The sequence below is a fragment of the Carcharodon carcharias genome, chromosome 18, assembly GCF_017639515.1.
Source record: "Carcharodon carcharias isolate sCarCar2 chromosome 18, sCarCar2.pri, whole genome shotgun sequence".
NCBI lineage: Eukaryota > Metazoa > Chordata > Chondrichthyes > Lamniformes > Lamnidae > Carcharodon > Carcharodon carcharias.
The window spans coordinates 57800589-57827542 of record NC_054484.1 but is presented as its reverse complement, the minus strand read 5'-3'; the positions used below and the strand labels follow the sequence as shown (position 1 = coordinate 57827542).

At 39.2% G+C, this 26954-nt stretch overlaps 1 protein-coding gene across 3 annotated transcripts in view; it reads left to right on the top strand.

Annotated features, from left to right (window-relative positions):
• Window positions 1-26954, top strand: part of pola1 (polymerase (DNA directed), alpha 1) — a 255935-nt gene that overhangs the window by 44010 nt on the left and 184971 nt on the right. For 2 of the 3 annotated variants that reach the window (XM_041211964.1, XM_041211965.1), the window contains exons 16-26: window positions 180-264; window positions 1600-1661; window positions 5243-5332; window positions 7637-7753; window positions 10668-10843; window positions 12018-12147; window positions 14150-14269; window positions 15946-16057; window positions 16651-16775; window positions 19052-19201; window positions 22988-23110. In XM_041211964.1, coding sequence (XP_041067898.1) covers window positions 180-264; window positions 1600-1661; window positions 5243-5332; window positions 7637-7753; window positions 10668-10843; window positions 12018-12147; window positions 14150-14269; window positions 15946-16057; window positions 16651-16775; window positions 19052-19201; window positions 22988-23110 — 1290 coding nt within the window. The remainder of the gene's footprint in view (window positions 1-179; window positions 265-1599; window positions 1662-5242; window positions 5333-7636; window positions 7754-10667; window positions 10844-12017; window positions 12148-14149; window positions 14270-15945; window positions 16058-16650; window positions 16776-19051; window positions 19202-22987; window positions 23111-26954) is intronic. The other variant, XM_041211966.1, reaches the window with a different exon arrangement.

Sequence of the window (26954 nt, the reverse complement as noted above, 5' to 3'; positions counted from 1 at the left end):
TCAGATTCTGCCTCAAACCCTAGCTTCAGTCATTTGAGCACATCTTAAGAAAAAAGTCCATTGTGGACAGGCCAAAGCAAGAGGATATTTGCCGTGATTTTTATTGTAACTGCACATGTTTTAAAATTAACCTTTTTTAAAGGTGAAACTCCATCCATTTCCATTCCTTTCTGTTCCAGATTGTGGCCTTGGCAGCTTTAGTTCACCACAAATTCCCTCTGGACAGAGCTGCTCCCCAGCCTCCGTTCCAGGCCCATTTCTGTGGTAAGTATTTTCTTACTTCAGAAAGAGAAAGTGTGTCATGTGCAAGAACCATCTGCCACTGGAAATGCAGATGGTTTTAATGGTTGACATCTTTTAATTGGTGAACTGAACTGAGTGCTGCATCGTGCCTGAATACAGGCCTTGTGTAGGGCCTGAATTTAATTTGAGCCAAGACTGATGGGATGAAGGCTTCCTTATATTCTTGTGCTGAATCCCTAAGAGAAATTAGTTTTGTTTTTGTCAATCCACATCCTAGTTGCTGGTGCTCATCAACATAACACTATCTGTCATTCAGCACTAATTACAGGTTGTTCTGAGAGGCCTCAATGAGGCTGGTGTAGAATATGTGAAATGCCACTGCTGTTCAACGAGAGTGGTTTTTCTGATGTAGAGGCAGTGTTGGAGTTTTGCTCTGCATGCAACCTGTGCTTGATGTTGACGCTAGATGTAAACGTAAAAACTTTGTGTTCCCAGTGCTGACGTCCTTAATGTGATCATAAAATTCAGTGTGCTCAAGTTCTTTTCCCCAATTTTTTGCCCCTTTTCGTCCCTATTTCTCAAGATGGTAACTCGCGGTTGGGTACATTTCTCTAAGAACTGGCTACCATTAGCTCAGTTTAGCCTGAATATGCTGAAGGTGAATATTGGCACAGTATTTAACTGTGTAGAACATCACTGTTGAGTCTAATGTTGTCTTCTTCTGACATCCCTTTGCATTCATGTTCAACAGTGCTTGCTGGTTATTGATTGGGACTGGGCAACCAGTTCAGGTGATATCCCAAAGCATTTAGAACGTGACCTCGGGGCAAAGGATTACCTGGTCCTCTGAGGCAAATAGTATAAAGGTTGTTAGTCCGTGAGCAAAAAGGCCAGAATTTTTCTGGGAACCTAAATCATATGCGCTTCATTTCTAAAATTGTAACCTTGATGATTATTTCTTAATTTACCTCTTGGTGAATGGAGAATAATAACAAACCTTTGATATTTGCAGGACAAGCCTTCTAGTAATTATGTTACTTGCAACTCCTGACACCTTTCCTGAGGTGTGAATATAACCACAGATCTCCCAGTATTGTGAATTGTATTTCACAAGCGTGCATTATTCTGTTATTTTGGATACTATTCGATGAACCCAACACCAAGAATTAGTCTTTGATGTTTCCGAAATCTTGGCATTCGTAGGGCAGTATCTTTTGGGAGTGGTGAACTTGGATATGTGTCTGTGGGAGAGAATCCGGTTCCTTGATTTTCCTATTCATCTGTTAATCATGTCCTCAAGAAAGAAACTCAGTGTTGAAAACATTGTTAAAATACTAATGCTGCCTCCATTTCTAGTCATCAGCAAGCCCAGTGATTGTATCTTTCCTTACGATTTCCGGGAGGCATTGACGAGAAAAGTAAGTAATTTCTCTCTGTTTGCTTGTACGTGTGTCTACTATTTCTTTTGTATAAGATTATTAATATGGGGATAGAGAAAAGAATCTATCCATGTACTCATATGGAAATTATGCTTTTTCATTTCTTGTTATTTCTATTTTGAATACATTGGTGGGAGGTTTAAACTGGCCCAGATAATTTATTTTTAATAAATTGATGGGTCCACATGAAAATACCATTTTTTTGTCAATTTTATAAAATCGTTACTGAAAATATGTTTTATTTAGCTTCCCTGTACTGCCTTGTGTGGATTTGAGCAATATAGACTGGGCCCATCACCATCAATGGTGAATGAGCTGAACAGGCAATGGTCTTATTTCACGATGCTAGGAGCCTGCTTACTTCCATTCATTATCCAGTGATCTCTGGAAATGTGTGTGAATCAGGGAAGCACTGAGCTAGGATGTGCTGCTCCTTTTGGTTCAGTAACCTGCTGACACTCAGTGACTCAGACCACTGCTTAGATGCCAGTGGACAGACAACAGAATATCAGCATGAGTCAATGCTTTCAGGAGAAGAGACAAACCTGGCAGAAGGAAATATGTTTTTCATGACTTGAGTTTAACTTGCATCATTGGCTTTCTGTGGATGATGGTCAATTAAATCAGTAGTAGTAAAATAGTTGATGAATTAAGAAATGACCACTTTCGCTTGGAAGGGTGTGATGGGTTGTCACGGTATTAAAACAATCATTTCTCACTTAATTGCATTGTTGTTTGGTAGTATCGAACTTGAGTGTTGTGAAAAGGGGACATTTTTTTTGTTGAAGCTTTTCGTCTTGCACTCAGAAGGACAATTTGCAAGAAAATACCAATGTCAGGGGAAACAGCATTTATATTGTATGAGAAGACAGTGTTGATTGGTTGGCAAGTGGACCCTGATGATAGAGGTGTTACCATGGATAATGCACCAGTTGACGATGACTGATAGTTAACTGCTATGTATTGTTTGATATTTAAACCAGGCAGCTTGACTCCGGTCAAGACATTGCCCTGGGGAATGAACCAGTGAATGGATGTCACTTATTTTGTTTAACTGAAACAGGTGCAATGTCTGCACATGTACTTTCTGTCTGCAAAGAACAGGGCCCTGCTTATTAATAAATATAGCAAATGTGCCACACTGCAAGCCCGATTGACAATCTTAAATTGGTTCTCAGCGTAATTCTTAGCTCACTAAGGGTTATTTAACAAATGTTGTCCAATTGCGGAATCGCATCTAATGTTAGAAACTGTGTTTTTACTTTTGCGATTATGATTGGTATTGGGGGCCAGTCTGAAAATGGAACAAAGTGGTGTGAGTCTCCTGAGGAGGTGGGAGGTCTCATTTTGTTTCACATTGGGAATCTGGTCAGGCCTTCATACCTGGTTTACATTCTAAGTTTAGCATTGCTACGAAGTGGCATGTAACTGCACTGTGCAATAACACACAAATATATAAATATAATGTTTTATGTCATGAACAGCTGCATTTTTGGGCAACTATGTGAAATGCAATTTTCCATGGGATTTTGTTTTCAGTTTGTATTGCAAAAAACCTTTTTCAAAATTGCAGAAAAAAATTAAGAACATTGGCGGGGACTGAGTTTTGTTTTCTAATTTTGTGGTGCTGGGTCAAAATAGATCTGGAGACATTATTGGACATCTTTGTGATAAGTTGGCAACTAATAAGGATATGTTTTTATAAATTTACAAAACACAATTTGTAAAAAGTAAGCATAGCTATCAGATATTTGTAGTGCATTGTAATATCCAATTCTGCCTTCAGCTGCCACCTCTCTCGCATATCAAGCAATTTAGATACTGCAAATCTGAAACAGAAAATACTGGGAACAATTTGTGGCTCAGATTACATCCGTGGACAGAACAGACTGACATTTCTCATAATATGGACTCTTTGCCAGATAATGGGTACATGCCTGAAACATTAACTTGCCTGCTCTCTCTGCGGATGCTGACTGATCTGCAGAGCATTTTCTATTTCTGAAATGTTAAATCACTTATGGGTTTCCTCATCTTTAAAGGATGATGCAGCTTCTACAACACCAACTTATATGTTTTAGATCTTGTTTTGTGCAACAAAAGAGAGTTAATTAATAAATATGTAGCAAAGGAGTCTCTGGGAAAGAGTGATCATAATATATTAGAAGTTTTTTATGGCATTTGAGTGTGATTTTAGTTAAGTCTGAAACTAGGATCTTAAATGTGGACAAAGCAAACTACGTAAATATTTGAGGCGAGGGGACTAAGGTAGGTGGGAAACTAGATTAAAAGATACCACATTAGATAAGCAATTAAACAATTTTAAAGACCTAATTCATAATTTGCAATGTTTATACATCCCCTTAAGGCATAAAAATTCCCATGAGAAAAATGGTTCAACTGTGGTTTTTAAAATTCAACAAAGGGTAACCAAAAAACTGATGAAGAGAAAATATGACATAAGAGTAAATTAACTGACGTATAAACAGATTGTGAAATCTTCCATAAGTATGTAGAAGGGAAGCAGTGAGCCAGAGTAAATGCAAGTCCCTTAGAGACAGAGACAGGAGAAATAGTGAAATTATATGAGATAAGGAAATGGCAGAGATCTTAAGTGAATAATTTGTATCTGTCTTCATGGTAGAAAACACAAGAAAACATTCTGAGAGTCATGGGGAGCCAAGTGTCTAGTGGAAGTGAGGAACTTAAGAATATTAGTAGCAAAGAAAAAATACTGGAGAAATTAATGGGCCAAAAGCCATCAAATTCTCTGGACCTCATGTCCTTCACCCTAGGGTTTTGAAAGGGGTAGCTGCAGAGATAGCAGATGTGTTAGTTTTGATCTTCCAGAATTCCCTAAATCCTAAAATGTTTCCCATGGACTAGAAAGTACAAACATAACCCTGCTAATCAAGAAAGGCGGGAGAAATCAAACAGGGAACTATAAGCCAGTTAGCCTTAAGTCAGTTAGTAGGGAAAATGCTAAAATCTAATACTTGAGACATGATAACAGAGCACTTAAAATCATAATATGATTGGGTAGAGTCAACGCAGATTTCTTCTCGAGTTCCCTGTCGGAAGACAGGTCTGACCCACAATGCCACAACCCCCACCATGGGTAGGTCAAGGGGACAGGTACCTGATCTCCCCCAGTGGAATGAGGATTGAACCTGTGCTGTTGGCACTATCTGATCCACACTGGCTGACTAGTCAAATGAGCCAGCCGCAACCCCCCCTCCCCCGCCAAGGAGTCTGAGTTGCTATGACAGCATACGTTTTTACTTATGTGTTGTAGCCTGGAGCTATAGATAATAATGGTAGATTTCTTTCCATCACGTGGCTGATGAGGAATCTCCCGAGCTCTTACCACGAGTCATTGGTGAGTGTTGGAAGGATTTGCAAGTTGATAATGAATGCATCTTCCTCGGTCATTGAGTCCTGGAGTGGAACTTTAACCTGGAGCTTCTGGCTCAGAGGTAGGTAGGGACACTGCGATAGGACAACTTTCAACACAGATTTATGAAAGGGTTTATGAAGTTGCTTTATCCTTCTGATTTCAGAATGCAAAAGTTGAGGTTGCTGCTACCGAAAGGACTCTCTTAGGTTATTTTCTGGCAAAGATTCACAAGATTGACCCTGATGTTCTTGTGGTGAGTAGAACCTTGAAGCAATATTGGCAACGATTGTTCCAAGAAGTCCTGAATATGAAAGTCCACGGCTGCTAAAGTCATTCCTAATGTAAAGTGCAAAGACCACAATTGGCATTTAATTACAAAGTATTTGAGGTTTTTACCACAGCAGTTTGCAAATGACATGGTGTATACAAACCAACCCCCTTTTTTTTGAAACATTTGCCTTTTTTGTATCTCTAGCTCCACACAGATCAAACTAATCCAGTTGAGCTTGCCTGTGACTGAGTTTAAGTTCATGTTAACATCAAATTATATTTGGACCACTTCAAAAACTGCTCAGCCAACCAGTAATGGTTTTTTATTATTATTTATTTTGTTTGTAATTCATCAAAATTATTACAGGAATTCCAGGTGACCCATTTGCCAGTTTAAATTTTAGCATAAATCAACAAAAAAACTACCCAAATTGGGACACCGTGGTGCTTAGTAATGTGAGGAATATACTGAACGATCTATACTCTGATTGCATGTTATGAATGATGGGTATGTTTATTTCCTGGGAAGTGCTGTTTAATGCTGTCTTTGATAGTTGAGGAATAAAATGCGATATAAAGTTTGCAGAAGGTAGAAAAAAACTTTTTTTCTTTTCAAATGTTAGTTGTGGACTTGACCTGACAGAGAATATTAACAAGAGCCAAGATCAGATAATCTACAATCCAAACAGGTGGAATTAATTTCATTGTGATGTTGGACCTTCAGGCTTTCTGTTCCCGCTGGACTCTCCTCTCCACCAGATGTCCACGCCCCCCGCCCCTCCCACCTCCAAAAAGCAGCTCTGAAGAAGAGTCATACGACTCAAAACGTTAACTCTATTCCTATCTCCACAGTTACTGCTAGGCCTGTTGAGTTTTTCCAGCATTTTCTGTTTTTATTCCAAAAGGCATTGGCCTGTGCTGAATTAGTTTGCACAGGCAGCAGCCTCCATCCCTGCACCTTAGCAAAGTGGCCGTTTTCATTGAGCGAGGTTCCACGGTGACATCTAGGGTGAATTGGATCCCATCGTCACCACATTCTCTCTGTGTCTTGTGAGCACTTTTCTGTATGGGACACGGAATAATCGGAAATAGGAAGCATGGCTTTACTTTTCTTTTCCTGACCTACTTAACTTTGGATAAGTGGCTTTTATACAAGCATATGACAACTGACAGGCAGGAGAAGACTTGCTGGTCCATCAAACCTATCCCGCATAAATGTGATGCCTTGTTCATCTTAAGTCTAATATATCCATTCCTCCACCTGGTGACATTAATTTTATGGGAAAGGCAGAAACCCAGCCAAATTAAAGAGTGGGGGAGGGAGGGGTGGCAAAATTAGAAATTCCCCTTCAAGGCTGTTAGGCAATTGTAGCTAATCCAGGAGATCAGCTTGGTTCTGATTAATGTTATAGAGCATTGAACTTTTTTTATGAGGTGGTCTCTGGCCTGGACAACAAAGGGTCCAGTTCTCACCAGTAAACTGTTCCACAGATCCACTATTGGAATTGGAAACACTTCTTAACATCTAACCTTGATCTGCCCTTTACATAACTTGAGATTGTGCTTCCTGGTCCTCTTTGGTACAGTAAAATAGCAGTTACCTTACTGGGCGAATAATCCAGAGGCCTGGATTATCTCTCATCCGGAGAGATGAATTCAGGTCCCATCATGGCAGCTGGGGCAATTTAAATTCAATTAAATAAACCTGGAATATAAAACTACTATCAGTAATGGTGGCCATGAAACTATTGGATTATCGTAAAAATCCATCTAGTTCACTAGTGCCCTTTAGGGAAGAAAATCTGCCTTCTTACCCAGTCTGGCCTATAATGTGATTTTAGACCCACAGCAATGTGTTTGACTCTTAAATCCCCTCTGCTTTAGCAAGCCACTCAGTTATGCAGTTAGTGATGGGCAGTAAATGCTGGGCCTGCCTGTGAGTGAATAAAAAACAAACAAGTTGAAACAAGCTGTCTACACAAACACAATGTAGCCACTTCATTTTATGCAACTGAATCAAATTGCCCTTAAGCCTATGCTTCTCAAGTGTAGAGAGCCAGTATTTTGAGCCCATCTTGATTATTGAGATGCCTTAAATTAGATATATGTATTTTTTTTAAAAAAGAAAGTCCTGTTTGATGTTAAAAGGAAACAGCACGTGTAAGAGCATGTACTAAGTCTGTGACAATGGCGGTTCAGAAGCTACCCAGTGGCTGCAGTGTATCTGGTAATTCATTCCCTCGGTCCTTTATTGTACAGCCCATTTAAAACCTATTCTTAATTTCAGGGCCATGATATTTATGGATTTGATCTTGATGTTCTGCTACAAAGAATTAATGTCTGCAAAGTTCCTCACTGGTCGAAAATTGGTCGGTTAAGGAGATCGGCTATGCCTAAACTTGGGGTAAGGCATAGTTGACTTCTTCAGAATGAGAAACCCATGAGCTGCCAGGGAATGATAATAAAAGAAATAAAGTTACAGTTATGTTGAAACAGCAATGTAGCTCAAGTAATGGAAGTAGATTGCCACATATATTGGTAAAAATGCTTTTAACCCAGTGTCATTATGCGTTTGATATATGCTAACAGACTAAATAATGGAATGCCATTATCAGTCTAAAGGAAACCTACACAATATGTGACCTAGGAATGCTAAGTATTATCCCAGATTCAAAGTGAAGGGGAAAACACTTGTCATCATACCTACATTAAAAAAACAAAATTAGCAGTTTGTACAATGACACCCTTAACATTAAGGTGCAAGAATAAGTGCACTTAGTGTTGCAAGAATTGTTCAGTAAGACTTAGCATAGTGTTATAGCAGTAAGCTTTAAAAAGCTAGACATGTATTGTTTGTTAATTGCAATTACTTTAGACGATTTGCTGCTTAATAAAGAAGGTGTCAAAGCACGAGTATATTATCACTTAAATATCAGACTTTTACAAAGAATTTTTTTTAACCTGTTTATCAACTGGATGAATTAGATTCCGATGTGAGTGAACTGATTTACTGTTGGAACCAAGTAGTCCATCTATGCTTCTGCTTGTTCGATGGTGAAGGGACTGGTAGGAGGAATATTTTAATACCAAGTAGCTCCCTACCTAATTATTGTGATTTTTAAAAAAAAAACTACCTGAGAGCATGTTAACACCCTCCTTTATCTCCCCAATCAGAGGCTAGACAATTTGGGTTTCCCTTCTGCAGGGAAGCTGATCCTTCATTACTTGCAATGTAGAGAACAGAAACAGGCCATTCGGCCCAACTAGTCTGTGTTGGTGATTATTGTCCACATTAGTCTTCTGCACCTACTCATCTCAAGACTTTCAGCTTGTCTTTACATTCTTTTTTCTCTCATGTGCTTATCTAATTTCCTTTTGAAACCATCTAAGCTATTTGCCTCAAACAGTTGCTGTTCCATTCTAACCACTTCCTGAGTAAAGAAATGTCTCCTTATTTCCCTGTTGGATTTATTAATAAATATCTTATGGCCCATAGCTTTGGATTCTCCCACAAGTGGAAACATTCTCACTCCACGTTTACTACATCCAACGCATCATAATTTAAGGATGTTTATCAGGTCTCCCCTAGGTCATTTTGTTTCAAAAGGGAGAAGTTGCAACCTTTTCAATCTCTCCCACTAGCTGAAATTTCGCATTTCTAAAATAATCCTTGTAAATCTGTTTTGCACTTTCTCCAGTGTCTTTTTTGTACATAGTTCTGGTCGCTATACTACATTGTAGCCTGATAGTGGTTCCATACAGTTTAACATAACCTTTGAATTATGTACGCTTAGAAATAAATCCCCAGGCTATATTAATATTTTTAATTGCTTTGCTGGCCTGTGATGCTGCTTTTCAAGATTTGTTTACCTGTATGCCTAGATTACTTTTTTACACCACTTAGTTTCTTACTTTCTAAGTGATGTTTCTAGATTGTGTTTCTATTTTCTCCTGCCAAAGCACATCACTTTGTCTTTATCTATGGTGACATTCACTTGCCACTTAAGTCCTCAGTCTGCAAGTTTTCTAATGCTTCCTTGTATTCTTCAGTGTTAGCTATACCCCCACAGTGACCAGGGGACCGTCACTGAATATGGGATTTCAGAAGTTTGACCTCACGTTTGAGACCGTTGGTTTTTAAATCAGCTTCACTCTTTGACCGCAAACCTCAGCTGGAACTGCGATAGGGAAGTGATAAAGATCAAGCCAGTTCAGAGTTGGAGGGCTGTTAGCATGCAAACCCTCAGCTTCAGTTTACAGGCTGGGACATGCATTTTATTCAGTTTCACCCTTCTCCTCTCTTACACAGAGCCTATGTGTATCTATTGCATGAGATGATACAGTAAGTCCTTGCTTTACGTTGCCCTATTTTAAATCATTTCGAATTAACATCTGTCAGTTAGGGGGCAGGTATTTGCATTTAGTGTCGGGAGTTTGGTTTTAACATTATTTCATGCCAGGTGTGACTTAGGGTTGTGTGACCCAATTTGTGCCATTTTGGAGCTGTCTCTCCCACTTTCTGACCCTCCCGGTCCCTGGCTGAGCCTCCCACTCGGCTCCTCTACAGCTTGTGGCTTACCTCCATGACCCTGCAACTTGAAGTTGCTCTTGCTCCAAAGCTACATTTTCTGCCTCTTGCCACTCATTTCCCAAGCCCTCACTCACAGCATGACTTAAGTAGAAAAAGCATATTTTGTTTATATTTTTAAGCTTATTTTATTTTAAACATCATTCCATTTACAAATATAGGAATTTAGCAATGTATTGTATTTCAACTTACAAGGTATAATGTTTTAATGTTTTTTTTTGATGAAGAAGTTTCTACGGAATCAACCACAGGTTTTACATTGGTTGTAATGGGAAAATCTGATCTGCTTAATATTGTTTCACTTAAAGTTCCACTTTTCAAGAATGCAACTATAATGTTAAGTGAGGAATTACTGGATACAGTGCACAATTTTCCAAAAGTTGTCATTACAAATACTGATTAACATAAGCAAATAGCTCTGGAGAACAATCTGTTAAATCTGTATACGACTGGCAAAGTTCATTGCTGTAGCAGCACTCCTAAAAGCATGGGTATCATCCTCTGGCTAGTTCTTCAAAAATGGTGCAATATCTAGAATGAGTGTATATTGTATGTTGAAAGCACTATTGCCCTGTTGCTAACTTCTCCTTTTAATTGGCTTAGCTCTTGCACTTGGAGATATAGGCCCTCTAGGCTTACAGCTTAACTGCTTCTTGACATCCAGACTTCTTCATTTATGGAGCTGTTATTCCCCTTGATAATTCAACGTGCTGTTGCTTCCTCCTTATAGGGTCGTGGTGGATTTGTGGAAAAGAATGCAGCTTGTGGTAGGCTGATTTGTGATGTTGAAATTTCTGCCAAAGAGTTGATCCGATGCAAGAGCTACAATTTAACTGAGCTGGTTCATCAGGTCCTCAAAACAGAGAGGGTGACTATTCCAGCTGAAAACATCTGTAATCTTTATAAGTGAGTAATATTGAGGTTTTAAAGGGGTATTATTTAAGGAGACCCTATATAATTGAGCCTACAGCAGATGCGGAAGGGTCTTTGTTGCAATCCAGAAAACCACTTGATGTAGGATGGTACTAGAGCCCATCTTTACTCAGCCTTCTATGTATTTACAAAATGAAACATTACAAACATATACCCCCTAACTCCACTGTTTCAGTAAGTGCCTCTTTATATGTGCTCCAGTGAAATTCCATTTACTGCTCTCCACTTGCATATAATAAAACACAATTGATATACAATTAACTGTATTGGTGATGCACTGGGATCATCTCTGCCATTTCAGTTGTAGTACCAGATTACAAATCTTGTCAGGCTGCGAGGATAAAAGATCCCTGCGTCTGCTGCTATTAAGTTGGTAATCTCACTCGGGGAGGCCATAGGACTACTGTTGGTGGCAAATGGAAAAGCATCGTACAGGTTATGGTGGGCGGGCAAGAAAGGAGTTAATACTAGAATCAGATCGGCCATGATCTTATCGAATGGCGGAGCAGGCTCGAGGGGGCAAGTGGCCCTGCTCCTATTTCTTATGTTCTTAGGTGTTGTTGTGACAGGGAAGGAACTTCACTTTACATTTAACCATGCTGTAACTGAGCTGGGGAACCTGAAGTTGACCAGGTGCCTGAAGTGGAAATTACTCTGGTTCTTGGTACAATGTTTGTCATCCAGACGAGTGAAGCTGGTTTACCAGGAATGTAACTTCAGTAAGTTGGATGACTGAGAGTAGAATGGCACTTTTGTAGAGAAAACATGTAACTGGGTCAAACTTGATGAAAGATCCCAAAACAGCAACCTGTTGCAATATGACAGCTGGAGCTTTATTCTTTACCATGTGATTCGTTTACAACTGTAGTCTTAAGCTTGATTCATTTTATCATGCCTGGTATCTGGCTTAATCACAAATATAATATTTGCACTCTTAATTACTTGTTAGTATTTGCAGAGATACTGTAAATATATTTGGGTTAAATCAAATGTTTTTGTTAAACCTTGAATGCTGGAGACTAACAGTACAGCTTAGTAAAATATATTTTCAGTATATCAGAGTAGTTGCAGGAAACTGAGTAGCCAGTGTTATATGTTTACTGCTGTGCATTGCAATGTTATTAATATTTTTGTTTTATCCTGTTAGTAACTCTCCTCATCTCATGCACCTACTTGAGAATACGTGGATGGATGCAAAATTTATTCTGCAGATCATGTGTGAACTGAATGTTCTTCCTTTAGCGTTGCAAACAACCAGCATTGCTGGAAATGTCATGGTAATGTTGGAATTTTTACTAATTATTTTTATACTCGAATCATTTCTGCCTCCACTTCAATGGATGACCATTTGCAGTCTACTTTTTTAACTTCTAAACATTAGCTTTCAATTATTCCAAGTTAAAGTAATGAGATCATTATTGATGGTGTACCGAAGTTGAGCAAAAGTTGAAAATATGACAACAGCACAGCTTTTGTATTTTTTTGTAAGTTGCTTTAAGGTATGTTTTTCACCTTCAGCAAGTCACCATTTCATAGTGTAAGCTGATCTGCATTTTTGCAAATTAATGCCAGTAAAATGCTTGCCTGACCCTGATGCTGCGAATGTGCCGATGTTTTGGTATGTTCCAGTTGTTTTCCCTGCAGTGCTAAAGGATTTAGTTCCTGCTAGGATAAGGTTCAACCAGTGCTGTTGGCTTTTTGTACACAGTAATAATTCTTCATATGCTATTTTACTTGTGGAGTCCATAATTCTGATCTCACTTGAATATTCATTTTAACACTTTTTCTAAAATATACTTAAAACTGTGTGAAGCTGATTAGTTCCATTGTTTGTCAGCAAAAATCCATTCACCCGACAGACCAATATAATGTTCTTAAAGAGCTTTTGCAAATGTTTTATTTAAGTATCTGCATTAAAATGTTACCTAACTTAAAAGCCCAAAATAAATGCATAGTTTTCCCTCTGTGAAAGCCTACTTATTATCATTGTGTGTATTTGTGACCATTTTAAATGGTGTACAGTTCCATTTAATCTAATTTCGTAATTGTAGAATTATTTTATGGCATAATTTTTAATGGTGAAATCCAGTGTCAACATTTGCCTGTCACAATCCAATTGAAAGTCTACTGTTACTAGGTAGTATTATTTCACACCTCTCTATCTCCCACATCGTTTAGGGCCCAACTAATGCTGTGTGACTGGTTATGTATTGCTTCCAGTTTCCCTCTTCAAATAACTGCTTCTTCCCCAGAGATTATAAGTTCCTCTGGATCTGGCTGTATGGCAAATGCTCCTCCCTCTACCCCACCTCTTATCTGGAAATTTCCTTTACTATTGTTGCTATCCAGTGATTTGCTTTTGGTCTCTTGCAGGCCACGGGACTGCTGCTTCCTTTCGCTGACTGCTCTGAATTATTTTCTTTTCTGTTCCTTGGTTTTGGTTTGTTTAAGTACATCACTTGGATCCTAACAGTACTTTTGGCCCTGATTTTCAATTCAGTTGGTAGCTTTGCCACTCCATCTCCACCAACCTCTCCCACCCCCAACCATCTCAGCTCTGCCTCACCCGTAGCTACGATGGCAAAGCCTTGCTGTCATACCTTGTAGTGAGAGACAGACAGATTGGTGGGTTAACAAATAGATGGGGTGAAGAGAGAGGTTTGTAAACAAAGAAAGAGGTAGTGATCAGTTGGATAGAGACATCAGGGGAGGTGGAAGTCATGATTTTTCAGACAAAAAAGGGGGTAGATCATAGACGATAGAGCTATGATCAGGGCATGGGTGTCAGCGAGTCTGGGGATAAGGGATAGACAGACAGGCAGAGAGATTGATTGATTGTATAGACACTGCAGAAGAATAATACATTGGGTAAGAGAAAGATAAATTGCAGAGGGTAAGAGAGACTCTGGTTAAGGTGTTGGAATAAGAGAGAAAAAGACTGTGAGGTGAGAGAAATTGCTGCAAGCATCATGGGAGATCTAAAGATCTTCCTTGATAATGTTCATGAACTGGACTGGATGCTAGTTTATAAAAGCAGCGATATTACCAAACAGACATGAAGTAAGTATGACACAGAAAATATGCGCTTTCAATTAAACCGGTTTAAAAAAAAAACAAATGAATACTCTATAACGTTGATAGTCAGAGGATATGCTGATTCCTAATGATTGGAATGTTGCCAACAAAGGATTAAAGGAAACAAATGTAGCATTGGCAGGAAATGCCCATTATACACAAGACTTTTATTATTCTTGATGGATCGCATGTTATGTCTCCTAGTCACGAACGCTGATGGGCGGCCGTTCTGAGAGAAATGAATATTTGCTGCTGCATGCTTTCCATGAAAGAAACTACATTGTACCTGACAAACCTTCTTTCAAGAAGCATGTGCAAGAGTCTGTGAGTACTAGAGGACTTTATTACTTTGCCTTGTTTCCTGCACTCTTTATGCATTGTTTTATCTTGATTGTTTTGTCTCAATGTGGACAAAAAAACTTGTTTCCCATTTAATTTGCAGAATTGGAGGACATATGGCAATTGTATGTGTCCATTCTTGCTGCCACAATCTCACAATTGTAGAATTAAATGATTTATGAGAAATTAGCTATAAATGCTATTTATGTTATAGGGTTCACTGGGTACTGTTTGCATTTGATTTCTGTACATGTATCATTGGCTTTGAAAGTTATTTTACGACTGTAGTGTACAATATTTCCAGTGAAACATATTTAAATATTGAAATCTGGCAGAAGGAATATATTTTCAATTGACAGATCACTCAATTGAAGGCAGTAGGTTATCATAATACCATAGTAAAATTCTGAATGTATTGAGATAGTTGAAAGGGCTGTGTAAATAACTGTGACATTGTTAAATTAGCAATCTAATGAGCTTCAATGATTAGAAGCTTTTATGAGAGAACTTGGGAAAATATCCTATAAAATAGTCCTAAGTCTCATTTACTTGCCTCGTTAGGTTTCTCATTCATTTTTATTAGTGATCCCTTTTGCCCGCAATTTGCAGATGCTAGGTTTTTTTAAAATTGGTTATTCTGTTTTGACATTATTTACCTAAACTGACTTTTTGAACGGACTTTCATAAATTTCTTATGAAAATGCAAGTGGCATCAGCTACTTAAGAAAGAACTTTTGTGACCTCAGGGCATCCCAAAATGTTAAACAGTCAATCAAGTACTTTTGACGTGTATTCACTATTGTGATGTAAGAAACATGACAACCAATTAGCGACAGCAATGTCCTACAAAGAGCAATATCTTAATGACCAAATAATCTGTTTACTGATGTTGGGTGAGGAATAAATATTGGTAAGGACATGGTGGAAAGGCCGGCGCTATTCTTTGAATAGTGCCATGGGATCTTTTACGTTCTCTTGAGGAGGTAAATGGTTTAGTTCAGAAAGGGTGTAACTTCCAAAAGTGCAGCACTGTCTTAAATATTGACACCAGGGGTGTCAGCCTGGACTCTGTTCTGGAGTGGGGCTTAAACCTATGACCTTCTGACTTGGAAGTCAGAATGTTACCCATTGAGTCACAGCTGATACCCTGGTTAAAGTAGATATTTATTTGTGGCGATGAATTTTCTTAAAATATGAATGTTTTATTTTTAAACAATTGGTTGTGTTTGTGAATATTTTGTATATTGCTGAAAAGAGAGACATGTTGCCAAAGCTTTTGTTTTGCACTCATCAGGAAAAATGTGAGTGCTAGGCATAAAACTTTGGCAATATGTCTCTATTGTGGCAATATATTGTAACTAAATTATAAAACGATTTTGTGGAATTTCTTCTGAATTTAGAGCTGTCATGTGATGTTTTCAGAATATAAAATAAACCAGGTAACAATCTGCGCTATAATATTTCAGATTATTTTCTTTTTGAAATGGTTCCTGGATTCTTACTCATCTACTTTAAATGAAAAAAGAATTTTATTACAGTTTTATTATATTGCACAGACAACAGCCCTGCATGTCCCTTCTTTCAGGCTTCGGCCTTCAACTGTCGAGCTGTTGCATGAAAACACCTCCTGTTTTTCATGATTTAACTTTTGGCCCCTTCAGATAGATGATGATGAGGAATATGCTGATGGAGGAGGTGGAAGTGCAGGGAAAACGAAGAAAGGTCGAAAAAAAGCAGCATATGCTGGTGGTTTAGTCTTGGAACCCAAAGTTGGTAAGTTTAAGAATTCTCAATGAGGTGAAACTTACGCCACCTTTGTGTGCTTTTCCCTTATGAGATTTTTCCTCGCTTTCAGAAAGCACTATTTCATATTGATGGGTAGAGTTATGAGCAGCAAAAACATTGTGGTATCTTGCTGAAATGCCCTATTCTTCATGTGTAAACGTGGATGTGCAATGTTGGACTAATTTGTCTTGGAGAAACATTACATCTGAGGCCATACCTGCCTTCAATTAAATTAGTCCAATACACTTCCACAAGGAAAAGAAATTCAGTCTTGGTCTGTTGGAATGCCACCAATTGGCTCAAATAATAGATTAAAACTGAGACCTCCCTGATTGAGCTGCAAACTACAGGCTTTTAACCTACCCCTGCCTTAGCTGGTTTATTTTTGTCGTGCAATCTTCCTCTTACACGTACACAAAAATTTGATTTGGCATCTCTTTCCTGCTACCAAAATACAAGTTGTGCAATCTCTTGTGGATAATTTGTTCCTTTACCTCATTGCATGATGGTTGATTTGAATGTATTCTTCCTGTAACAGTTGGATGCCTATAATTATTGATCTTTGATTTTTCCCCCCCCAGGTTTCTACGATAAGTTCATACTGCTGCTTGACTTCAATAGTTTGTACCCTTCAATCATTCAGGAATTCAATATTTGTTTCACCACTGTAGAGAGAACTGCTGCAAATTTTCAAAAAAATCTGGAGGTAAGAACAATCTTTCAGGTGGCTTGCACATTGTGAACATTAGAAAGTTAGACAAAGTAATTGGAAGGACCTTCCTGTTAATTTCTATCTACTCACTATTATCAATTAATTTAAATTTTAATATTGTAAAAATGGCACTGACTAAAATGGTTACGATTTTGTTGTTTTTAACCATGCTTTGTTCTGACAGGATTTATATTCCTGAAACACAGAGACAAATATTAGGAATGAAGATCCCAGTATTGAGTGAAGTTGTTTTATCTAAGATCTGCTTACTCAGGCTATTTATTTCAAAACTTAAACTTTTTTATTTGCTTCTCCATTTACCCAGTCATTTAAATATTTGTGGTGCCCTGTGGGGTTGGTACCAATTTTTGAAAAATTAACTTCCAAGTACAAAATATTCCCCTCAAGCTAGATCCTCAAGTAAATAATGATGCTTTTCTCCTCTGACTGGCCATATGCCTAAAAGGGCACTGCAGTCTTTTGGTGTCAAAGCTATTGTGATTTTTGAGGTCCTTTCTTGAGAGTTTCCCAGTTTCAGCTACATATGTCCTCTGATGTAATTAAGTTTGACTGGAAAGAGACCATTCCTGTACAGAAGAATTACACTGTTTCTTTAGGCCCCACCACAACATGCTTAATTTCCTTGATGAAGTGGCCTTTTTCATCTTGCCTGTTTGTCATGTGCTGCCTGAACACTTGCAGCATTTTCTATTTGTGTCAGATTTCCATGCATGTTGTTTGCTTAGTGAAAGTCTCTGCCTATGCTACTCCTCACTGGGCTGCTTGAATTTGGTTGAGCCTGGTTAATTTCGTCTCATCCACTCTTGCTTCCAGCTACAGGCAAACATAATATCCATTTAGATAAGAATATGCTCTAATGTGCTGAAACCTGATTTGAATGTTCAACCAGGTGGAGGTGATTCAAGATTTTCATAGTTTCTGGAGCTGGTGCATTCATATAGAAAAGAGTGGGTATATCTCTCAATCCTTATCAGCTTCTGAGAACAAAGAACAAAGAAAAGTACAGCACAGGAACAGGCCCTTCAGCCCTCTAAGCCTGTGCCGATCATATTGCCTGTCAAACTAAAACATTTTGTACTTCCGGGGTCCGTATCCCTTTATTCCCATCCTATTCATATATTTGTCAAGCTGCCTCATAAACACCCTTATCGTACCTGCTTCCACCACCTCCTCTGGCAGTGAATTCCAGACGCTCACTACCCTTTGCGTAAAAAAACTTGCCCCACACATCTCCTCTAAAGTTTTCTCCCCTCACCTTAAATCTATGTCCCCTAGTAATTGACTCTTCCACCCTGGGAAAAAGTTTCTGACTATCTACTCTGACCACGCCACTCATAATTTTGTAAATTTCTATCAAGTTGTCCCTCAATCTCTGTCGCTCTAGTGAGAACAATCCGAGTTTCTCCAACCTCTCCTCATAACTAATAACCTCCAGACCAGGCAGCATCCTGGTAAACCTCCTCTGCACCCTCTCCAATGCCTCCATATCCTTCTGGTAATGTGGCGACCAGAATTGCACGCAATATTCCAAGTGTGGCCTAACCAAGGTTCTATACAGCTGCAGCATGACTTCCCAGCTTTTATACTCAATACTCCTGCCAATGAAGGCAAGCATGCCGTATGCCTTCCTGACTACCTTATCCACCTGCGTTGCCACTTTCAGTGACCTGTATACCCAGATCCCTCTGCCCGTCGATGCACTAAAGGGTTCTGCCATTTACTGTATAATTTCTACCTGTATTAGACCTTCCAAAATGCATTACCTCGCATTTGTCCGGATTAAAATCCATCTGCCATTTCTCACCCCAAGTCTCCAACCTATCTATATCCCATTGTATCCTTTGACAATCTTATTCACTATCTGCAACCCTTCCAACCTTAGTGTCGTCTGCAAACTTACTAATTAGCCCAGTTACATTTTCCTCCAAATCATTTAACTTACTTAGCTTCAATTTGATACTTTTGATTTTTATAACTAATTTCACATTTTGTTTCAATTGCATATCATTATAAAGAACAGATATGTTACTGTAAACTGTGTGTCCTTGAGATTTTGATTTTTACTCATGTTTCTAGGGAACTGTGCTGATTTTTGTGACTTGAAGCGGAAGGAAATTTTTCTTTTCAGCATAATTGAGTGTTCAACTTTGTGCTGAATGTATAAGAACTGAAATTTTATTAACTTATGTTTTTGCTATATTGTGAAAATGTTTGACTTCAGTTTCCATTCTCTATACTTTTTTGCCAAGGGTGCTGAAATAGAAGAAATTCCTGAAGTACCAGATCAAAATCAGGAGATGGGTATTTTGCCCAAGGAAATCCGGAAACTGGTGGAGAGGCGACGCCAAGTCAAACAGCTGATGAAGCAAGCAGATTTAAACCCTGATCTCTATTTGCAGGTAGTTTTGCAAATGTGGAACAGCTGTTTCTTAAGTGTAGCGATATGTCTCTCTATAGGCCTTTTTGATGTGTTTTGGCAATTGTTACAAATATGAGGTTTATCAGATTATGTTTTGGGACTGTCTTTAATTTAAGGTAAAATGAAGGGGGTCATGTGACCTGTTCTGAAGCCTGACTGACAGTAAGTCTGTGTGGTTTGATTGTTCAAGATTAAAGGGGGCCCAGGTTGTTTTATGGGAAGAAGGTGCAAGATGTTTACACTTGGAGACAGTGAAAGCAGCCTGTTGGCCAACAATGGTTAGACTGAGAGTCTTCAAAGTTCCAGAAAAGTGCTGAGAGTGTCAGATTATAAAGAGTTGTGTGGTAAACTGTTCATTTACATCCAAGATAGAAGAGAGTTGGAGTCTCAAGGATAACTAATCAGCATTTCTATCTGGATACAAGGCCAATGTGATTCACATTGCCATAGAGATGGAATTTGAGAGGGGAAGGGTCTAACATATTCCTGAAAACTCACAGAATAGGGCAATCTGTCAGGATCTGGGAGAGGAAGAGCAGTTTAAGGCTGAAAATGTTTATGGTTCATTGTGCAGGTACATGGGTGGGTGCTTTAGCTTGAATTGAGCACAAGTTTAAATGAGGCTGGAAGATTAGCCTAGTTTGCGCTGGAGGAAGAATCACTGGGGAAAGTACCTCACCGTGAAAGACTGTTCTGATATTAGAAGTTCCCAGGCTGAGAAAGGAAAGAAGCCAGTTTTACAACTCTGGAACTAATAATCACCTTGGACTAGTTCCAGGCGAATGGAATGCCTGCTTAAAGGCCAGTGTAAAGAAGATCTGTGAAGTGTGTGATATCAGTTGTGCTAAAAGAAAAAGAGGCATGTTCTGTTTTGTGGTTTAAGGTGTAAGTTGCCGACAAAGATTGCATTTAGTCAATATTGCTTTTAGCCATTTGTTACATCAAAAGTCTTAAAACATGAAATTCTGTTGTGTCATTCTTTCAGCTATTAACTGGAAGTTTGAATTTCTTTTTAAAAGTTATCCTTCTCTACTGAGATCATAAAACAATGAAGGGGGTTTAATGTTTTATACCCTGGAAATTCTGCAGAGTGTACAAGCTATACTGAGGAATCACACTGCTATGCAGAGAAAAAAATTGCCTTTCTGGTTTTAGCTGGATAAATGAAGTGGCACCTTTGTCATTGAGGATGCCAGGATCATAGTTCTTTGAAAAATTCAGATCTTTGTCATGAATTGGCCTCTAGGTTTCACTTTGTTTTATGAAGCATTCTTTATGAAGCAATCGTTATGATTGCTAAGTTGAGCATGTTGTGGTTTCTATATGAAAGTAGGTCAAAGTTTCCCCCTTCAAGGATTGGGGTAACATGTCCTCAAAGTCATAAAGTTTTCTATTCTGAGAATACAGTAGAATCTTGATTCAGGAGAAGTAATAGTAAAGAGTCTTTATAGCCACCCCCAGTTCATCATTGTTGAGTTCAGTGCTTAGGAGTGTTGCCAACTTTGTGTACCATTTTAAGCCTGGCCAATGACTTGGAACTCTACAAACTAATATGGCTAAGGCCAGTTAAGGAGAAATGTGCTGACCTATGTGGAAAGATCTGGGAATGGGATCAGTTGGGTAGCACTTTCAAAGTATGAAATGTCAGGGGCATGATGAAGTTTGCAGATGATACAAAAATTGGCAGTGTTGTTGACAGTGATGAGGGCTTTAGACTGCAGGAAGATATAGATTACCTGGGTAGTAAAGTGGAAATTGGAATTCAGTTTGGAGAAGTGTGAGGTAATGCATTTGGGAAGGACTAATAAGGCAAGAAAATTAATGGGAGGGTACAGAGGAGTGCGGCAGAACAGAGGGACCTTGGACTGTCCATCCACAGACTCTGAAAGGAGGATAGGTCGGCAAGATGGTTATGAAGGCATATTGCATGCTTTCTTTTATTAGATGAGACATAGGATATCAGAGCAGACAGCTTATGCTAGGACTGTATACAACACTGGTTAGACCATTGATTGGGTACTCCATACGGTTGTGGTCACCTCATTACGGGAAAGAGGTGATTGCACTGACGAGAGTGCAGAAGATATTGGATGTTGGCAGCAGGGGAAAAGTTTAGCTATGAGGAAAGATTGGATAGGCTAGGGTTGTTTTCCTTGGAACAGAGGAAGCTGAGGGGTGAATTAATTAAACTGTATAAAATTGAGGGACTTAGAATAAATAGGGATGACCTATTAACCTTAAGAGAGGTCAAAAGCCAAGGGGCATAGATTGAAAGCAATTGGTAGAAGGATTAGAGGATAGATGAGAAAAAGGAACATTTTATCACCAGAGGGTGTTAGGGACCTGGAAGTCACTGGCTGAAAGGGCAGTTGAGGCAGAAACTCACCACATTTTAGAAGTACTTCGATGTCTACTTGAAGAACAGTATCGCAGGACCAACTGCAAGAAGTTGGATTAGGCTGGGTAGCTCTCCATCGACAGGCACAGACACAATAGAATGAGTGACCTCCTTCTGTGTCATAGATATTCTATGAAATTCTATGAAAACCTTGTCTGGATAGTAATAACTTACTTCGCAAGCTCTCACGAAGTGTTTCCAGACTGGTTGGAGGGCTTGAACTGTGTCTATTTCATTTTATTTGCTGGAAGATGCCTAGTCTTTATCTTTGACATTTTTTTTTAGAAAGGGGCTGATGCGAAACATGAACTCAGAACAATCGGACTGAAGGGACCAGCATTTTACATAGAAATCCATGATTATTTGCAACAATTTTATTTTATTTTATATATTTTTAGGTTTGTCTGAAATTCTTTTTTTGTTGGGGCTAGGTAAGAGGTTGGTGATTTAACAGGTTTTTTTTGGTCTAAAATCTACAATATAAAAGCAGGGCTTTTTTTGCTGCTTTAAAATGCACAAAATTGCACCATTTTAAATATAAATTGTAGGTAACAATAGGGAGCAAGGTTTTGCCCACAATTGTTCTGGCACTTAAAGGCTTTTTACTTCCTTAAAATCTTCATGCATTTAGTGGCTACTTCTCTTGTCTTTGTGTGGGGGTGGGGTAGCAAATAGAGATCTCAACTAGCTGAAGTCTCCAACTTTCCAGATATTTGCAAGGGAAATCAACCTGTTCAAATTTCTGTCTCCCTTTTTACTGTTTCTTCCCCCTCGTAATTTTCAACAAGGAATCTCCCTTAATAAACCCTGAGCTTCACTGAGGCAGGAGGGGCTATTCTCATTCATCATTTGACTGGCAAATTGGGCAGACTGCAAAAGCTGAACTGTATCATGGCTGGGACTGTAATGATACTGAAACACGTTAGCACGATTGCTGCCTTAGTAATATGACAGTTCTGGGTATATTACTGATTTATCACTTCACAGCAGCATTTTGAGATGATTTGTCTTTGGGGAAAAAAACACTGAAACATTTTAATATTTATAACATCACTTGTCACTCTTGGAGATGTCAGCGAGTGAGAAATACAGAATGTCTTTAGTTTGAAGCAAGTGCTGAATTAGGCAATAGTAACAGACTGGTAATTTGTTTGATAATCGCAATTTCTTATGGCATTTACAATGATACTATGGTTTTCTCTGGTTAGCATTTCAATAATGCCAGTTACTTTGCAACTCCAGATACTGTGGCAGGAACCTGGAGATTATCCTCTTTATTTGCTCCAGAATGAAGCTAAGATTTTATTAGTACTCAATATTTTTTGAGAGGTCTAGTCTAATGACACATAACTTTGTTTTCTGTTGCAGTATGACATCAGACAAAAGGCCCTGAAGCTTACAGCTAATAGTATGTATGGCTGTCTGGGATTCTCCTACAGTAGGTTCTATGCCAAGCCACTTGCTGCTTTGGTCACTCTCAAAGGAAGAGAGGTGGGTGTTTGCTGTGAGATCTTTTTCATAATGTTTAGCATTTAATTGAGCTGGAGGTTTATATAAATATGTATTGTCACTACTATTACTTAATTATGTGGTGAAAATATTGATGTGCTTTTGTAAGTGATAAATGGCCAGTGATAAATAGTCAGTAAGTTAAAATAGTCTCTAGGTAGCTTTTAATTGTGTGTAACTACCTTGAATTGAAATGTTTGGGCCATTTGCTTGTCAGTTAAGCTGCTGAAGTAATGCAGCCCTTGTGCAAGTTCTTAGTCATGCCCTCCGTTTTATGTTAGTAAGATATTGACACCAAAAATTGCCAGAACAAACATTTTTTGAGGTGATGGATTTGTTACTAAGGAATTCTTCACAGTAATTCAGTATTGGTGTCTCTTTCAGGCACAGGCCTAGATGGAACCTCCGAAAATGAAACCACTTCCATTTGTATCTCTACCCAAACTTATAATTATACATGTTATTGCACTAAAAAGATTTTCCCCGTTCCCTCTGTCAGCTGTTCTTGTGATTTTTGTGTGGACTGCAGTTTCAATGAGTCTGTTGAGAATATTCAGTGGAAATTTATAGCTAACAATTAGGGGACTTTCATCCCATGAGTTTAAGCTTGATTTGAGCCCAAGTTCCGCAAATGAAGAAATAACGTACTTAGTCTGCTCATGGCTATGCTTTTATTTAGAAGCCATGCTAGACACCTCTAGCATTAAGAGCATGTTAACCGCTCCTCTCTTTGGTTCTTTTTCTTTTGATTTCATACTCTTTTTCTGCAGCAGTATTCTCAATTGTACAAAAGAAATTGATTTGTGCCAAGTACCAGCTTTAAGTTTTACAGCAGCTGTGGGGAGTCCTCCCACCAACCCAGGACTTAGTTTGTTGTAAGTGCAGTCAATCTGCCTCTGGATTATCCAGAAAAGAGAGTTTGTTATTCAGCCAAAGCCACGATTACCAGTGCTGTACTCCTGAATATAAAAATGATCTTCCACATCAAAGATTAGCAAGTAAGAATGAATGAAAGTTTTCATTGTTGTATCTTTGAAGATACACATGTATCTGTGTTCCTGAATCCAGGCAGCTTGATTTTTCCCTTCGATTCAGCAAGTTCTCCTCAAATGGCTTTGAGGAAGGGAAGGGAGCAAATCTGGGTCTCCAATTTATTTTCAATTCATTGTTAATTTTGGTATTGGTTTAGTAGGTTTGAGTCTGTACTTAAGAGAAGAAAGATACTGTGATATGAAAGCTTTACAGGTGTCTCAGACAGGAGTTTACAGTACTTTGTCCTAGTAGGACAAGATTCCACATATAAAACAACTGCAGCAACTTGTATGTATATAACACCTTTAATACAATAAAATGCCTAAAGCACTTCATAGGAGCATTATAAAGCCAGGTATGACTTGGAACCACATAAGCAGATCTTAAGTCTGATGACCAAAAGCATGGTCAAAGGTTTTAAGGAGCATATTAAAGGAGGAGAGTAAGGCAGAGAGGTTTAGGGAGGGTATTCTGAAACTTTGGGCCTGGTCAACTGAGGACACGACCACCAATGGTGGAGCAATTAAAATTGGGGATGCTCAAGAGGCCAGAATTAGAGGGACACAGATATCTGAGAGGGTTATGACGCTGGAAGGGATTACAGAGGTAGGGAGGGACAAGATCATGAAGAGATTTGAAAACAAGGATGAGAATCTTAAAATCAAGATATTACTTGAGTGGGAGCCAATGCAGATCAACAAGCGCAAGGGTGATAGGGAACTGGACTTGGTGCAATTTTTAGTGCTATTGTATTGAGTAATGTTTGGCATTACTGCTTACCACTATATATAATGGGAGATAGACAGTAAGGGAATATACAAGGGTGACTTTTGTATGGAATAAGGCCTGATTCGAATGTTATATTCGGTTTGGAATTTTTTTTATGGTGGCTTTTATTTTTTCATTGGCGAATGATGTGATGGTCATTAACAGAAGGAAGTTGAGGTGTGGGACTTAGTAGAATGTGGAATTAGGGTTGTGGTTACATGTATTTCACTTGGCATGTTCTTTACAGGCGACCTGAACAGAAAGGGTCTGTCTAGGTTGCTGTCGATTCCCCTTCCTCAGCTGCTCAATTTTGAAATGGTGACAAAGGCTGTGCTCTTATACTGTACGATCCCGCCGTCATATAGCTGATCACCACGAACTGCAACACCGACTAATGAGTACTGCAGGGTTCATCCAGGTCAGTTGAGGAAATGGAAGTGTTGTTTGAGTACCTCCAATGGTCTGTTCTATCATATTAGATTGGACAGTTTGGCTTCCATTGAATGCGTGCTATGCAAGTGTTAGCTTGTCCACTGGAGTCATGAGCCACTTCATCAGTAGAAGGCCCTTGTCACCCAGTACCACCCTTTGGTTTGCCATAGTGGCTCAAGCGTAGATGATGCAGTGCATTTCCACTGTTTGAAGGCCTTATAACCATTGCCATGGTACCAGGCATTGCCCTGCATGATTTGTGATGCCTGCACACTTAATAGAAACCTGCACCATGGGGAAGACTGCAATCCTAGTGAAGAAATGTGCTCACTCTGCTTACCTGACTCTCGCAAGAGAATGAAATGTGGTTCATTCTCAAATGAATAAAGAAACTTGGTGACTTCCCATGCTTAACAGTGGGCGACAAATTGCAAAATGTTGCAGACATCTACAACTTCACCGTAGAAGGAGCCAGACTTATGAAAGTTCAAGGCTGTGGTCACCTTCGCAACTACTGATAATGCTGTCCTTGCCCTGATCCGAGACTGCAGCTGTGCAACAGGTGGCAGATTTCAGTGAAGAAGTCCTTATTGAAGCGTGAACGCCTTACACACTATTCCTCACTGAGGTTCAGAAAGGAAAATTGTTCTCTGAACTCCCTGGCCTCATGTTGAGAGCCCTTCCTTCTCCTCCTCCTCCCTCTTCAAGCAGCCTATCCAGCTCTCTGTGACCTCTGTTTATTCTCCAAAGAATGCACCCTTGTGCACTAATGTCTGGGAGCAATTGGTCTGTGCAGAAGTCATGAATTTAGCAAGGTTCTTCAGCAACTGCCACACCACTCCCTCTAGACCTTTGCAACTTGAAACAACTATAGAAAGCACCAGATACTCATGAAATTGTAGCAACAGCCAGAAGAAATCAGCCAGTAACTCTCCAGAATGTTATTGTTAACTTAATTAAATCGCTCTGGTGGATGGTCTCTCCTGCTGCGGAATGTGTGTTCAATTGTGCAAGGTTAAGAGAAGACATTAGTTGGGGTCCTGAACTCCAAGATGGCATCATTGTCATCAAATCAGCCTTAATTGATCCCATGATCTGCCTATCCTGCCTACTTCTGTTAGACATTCAATGCTTGTATGTGTCCTAACAAGCTTTCTAATATGGCCTCAAGCTCGATTTGTCCCACAATTGTGTGCACACACTTCACAGGCATTATTTTGGAGCTCTGAGAGCACTTGTAGCACTGAAGAACTATGAGGATAGATTATACGGGGCACCATATTCCCCGCCCCTGACCAAAAAGACGGCTGTCAGCCTGCCCGCGATATTACGCTGAGAGCAGCCTTATTTGTTTCAGAATGGGACTTCTGAAATGAAGTGCCAGCCGAGGGAGCTGCCGGCCAATTTGATTGGCTGGCTGCTCTGTTGTCCAGTGGCACCAGGATGGAACCGTTTTCTGCTGGGACTGCAGGCAGACCCGATGAAAAAGACTGATGGAGCCCTGACTTAAAGGCAAATCTGGCGTTTTGGTTGGGCCTGTCTAGAAGACTCCAATGAAGGGGGGGCGGGTGGCCAGGTTTGAGAGGCCTGGGGT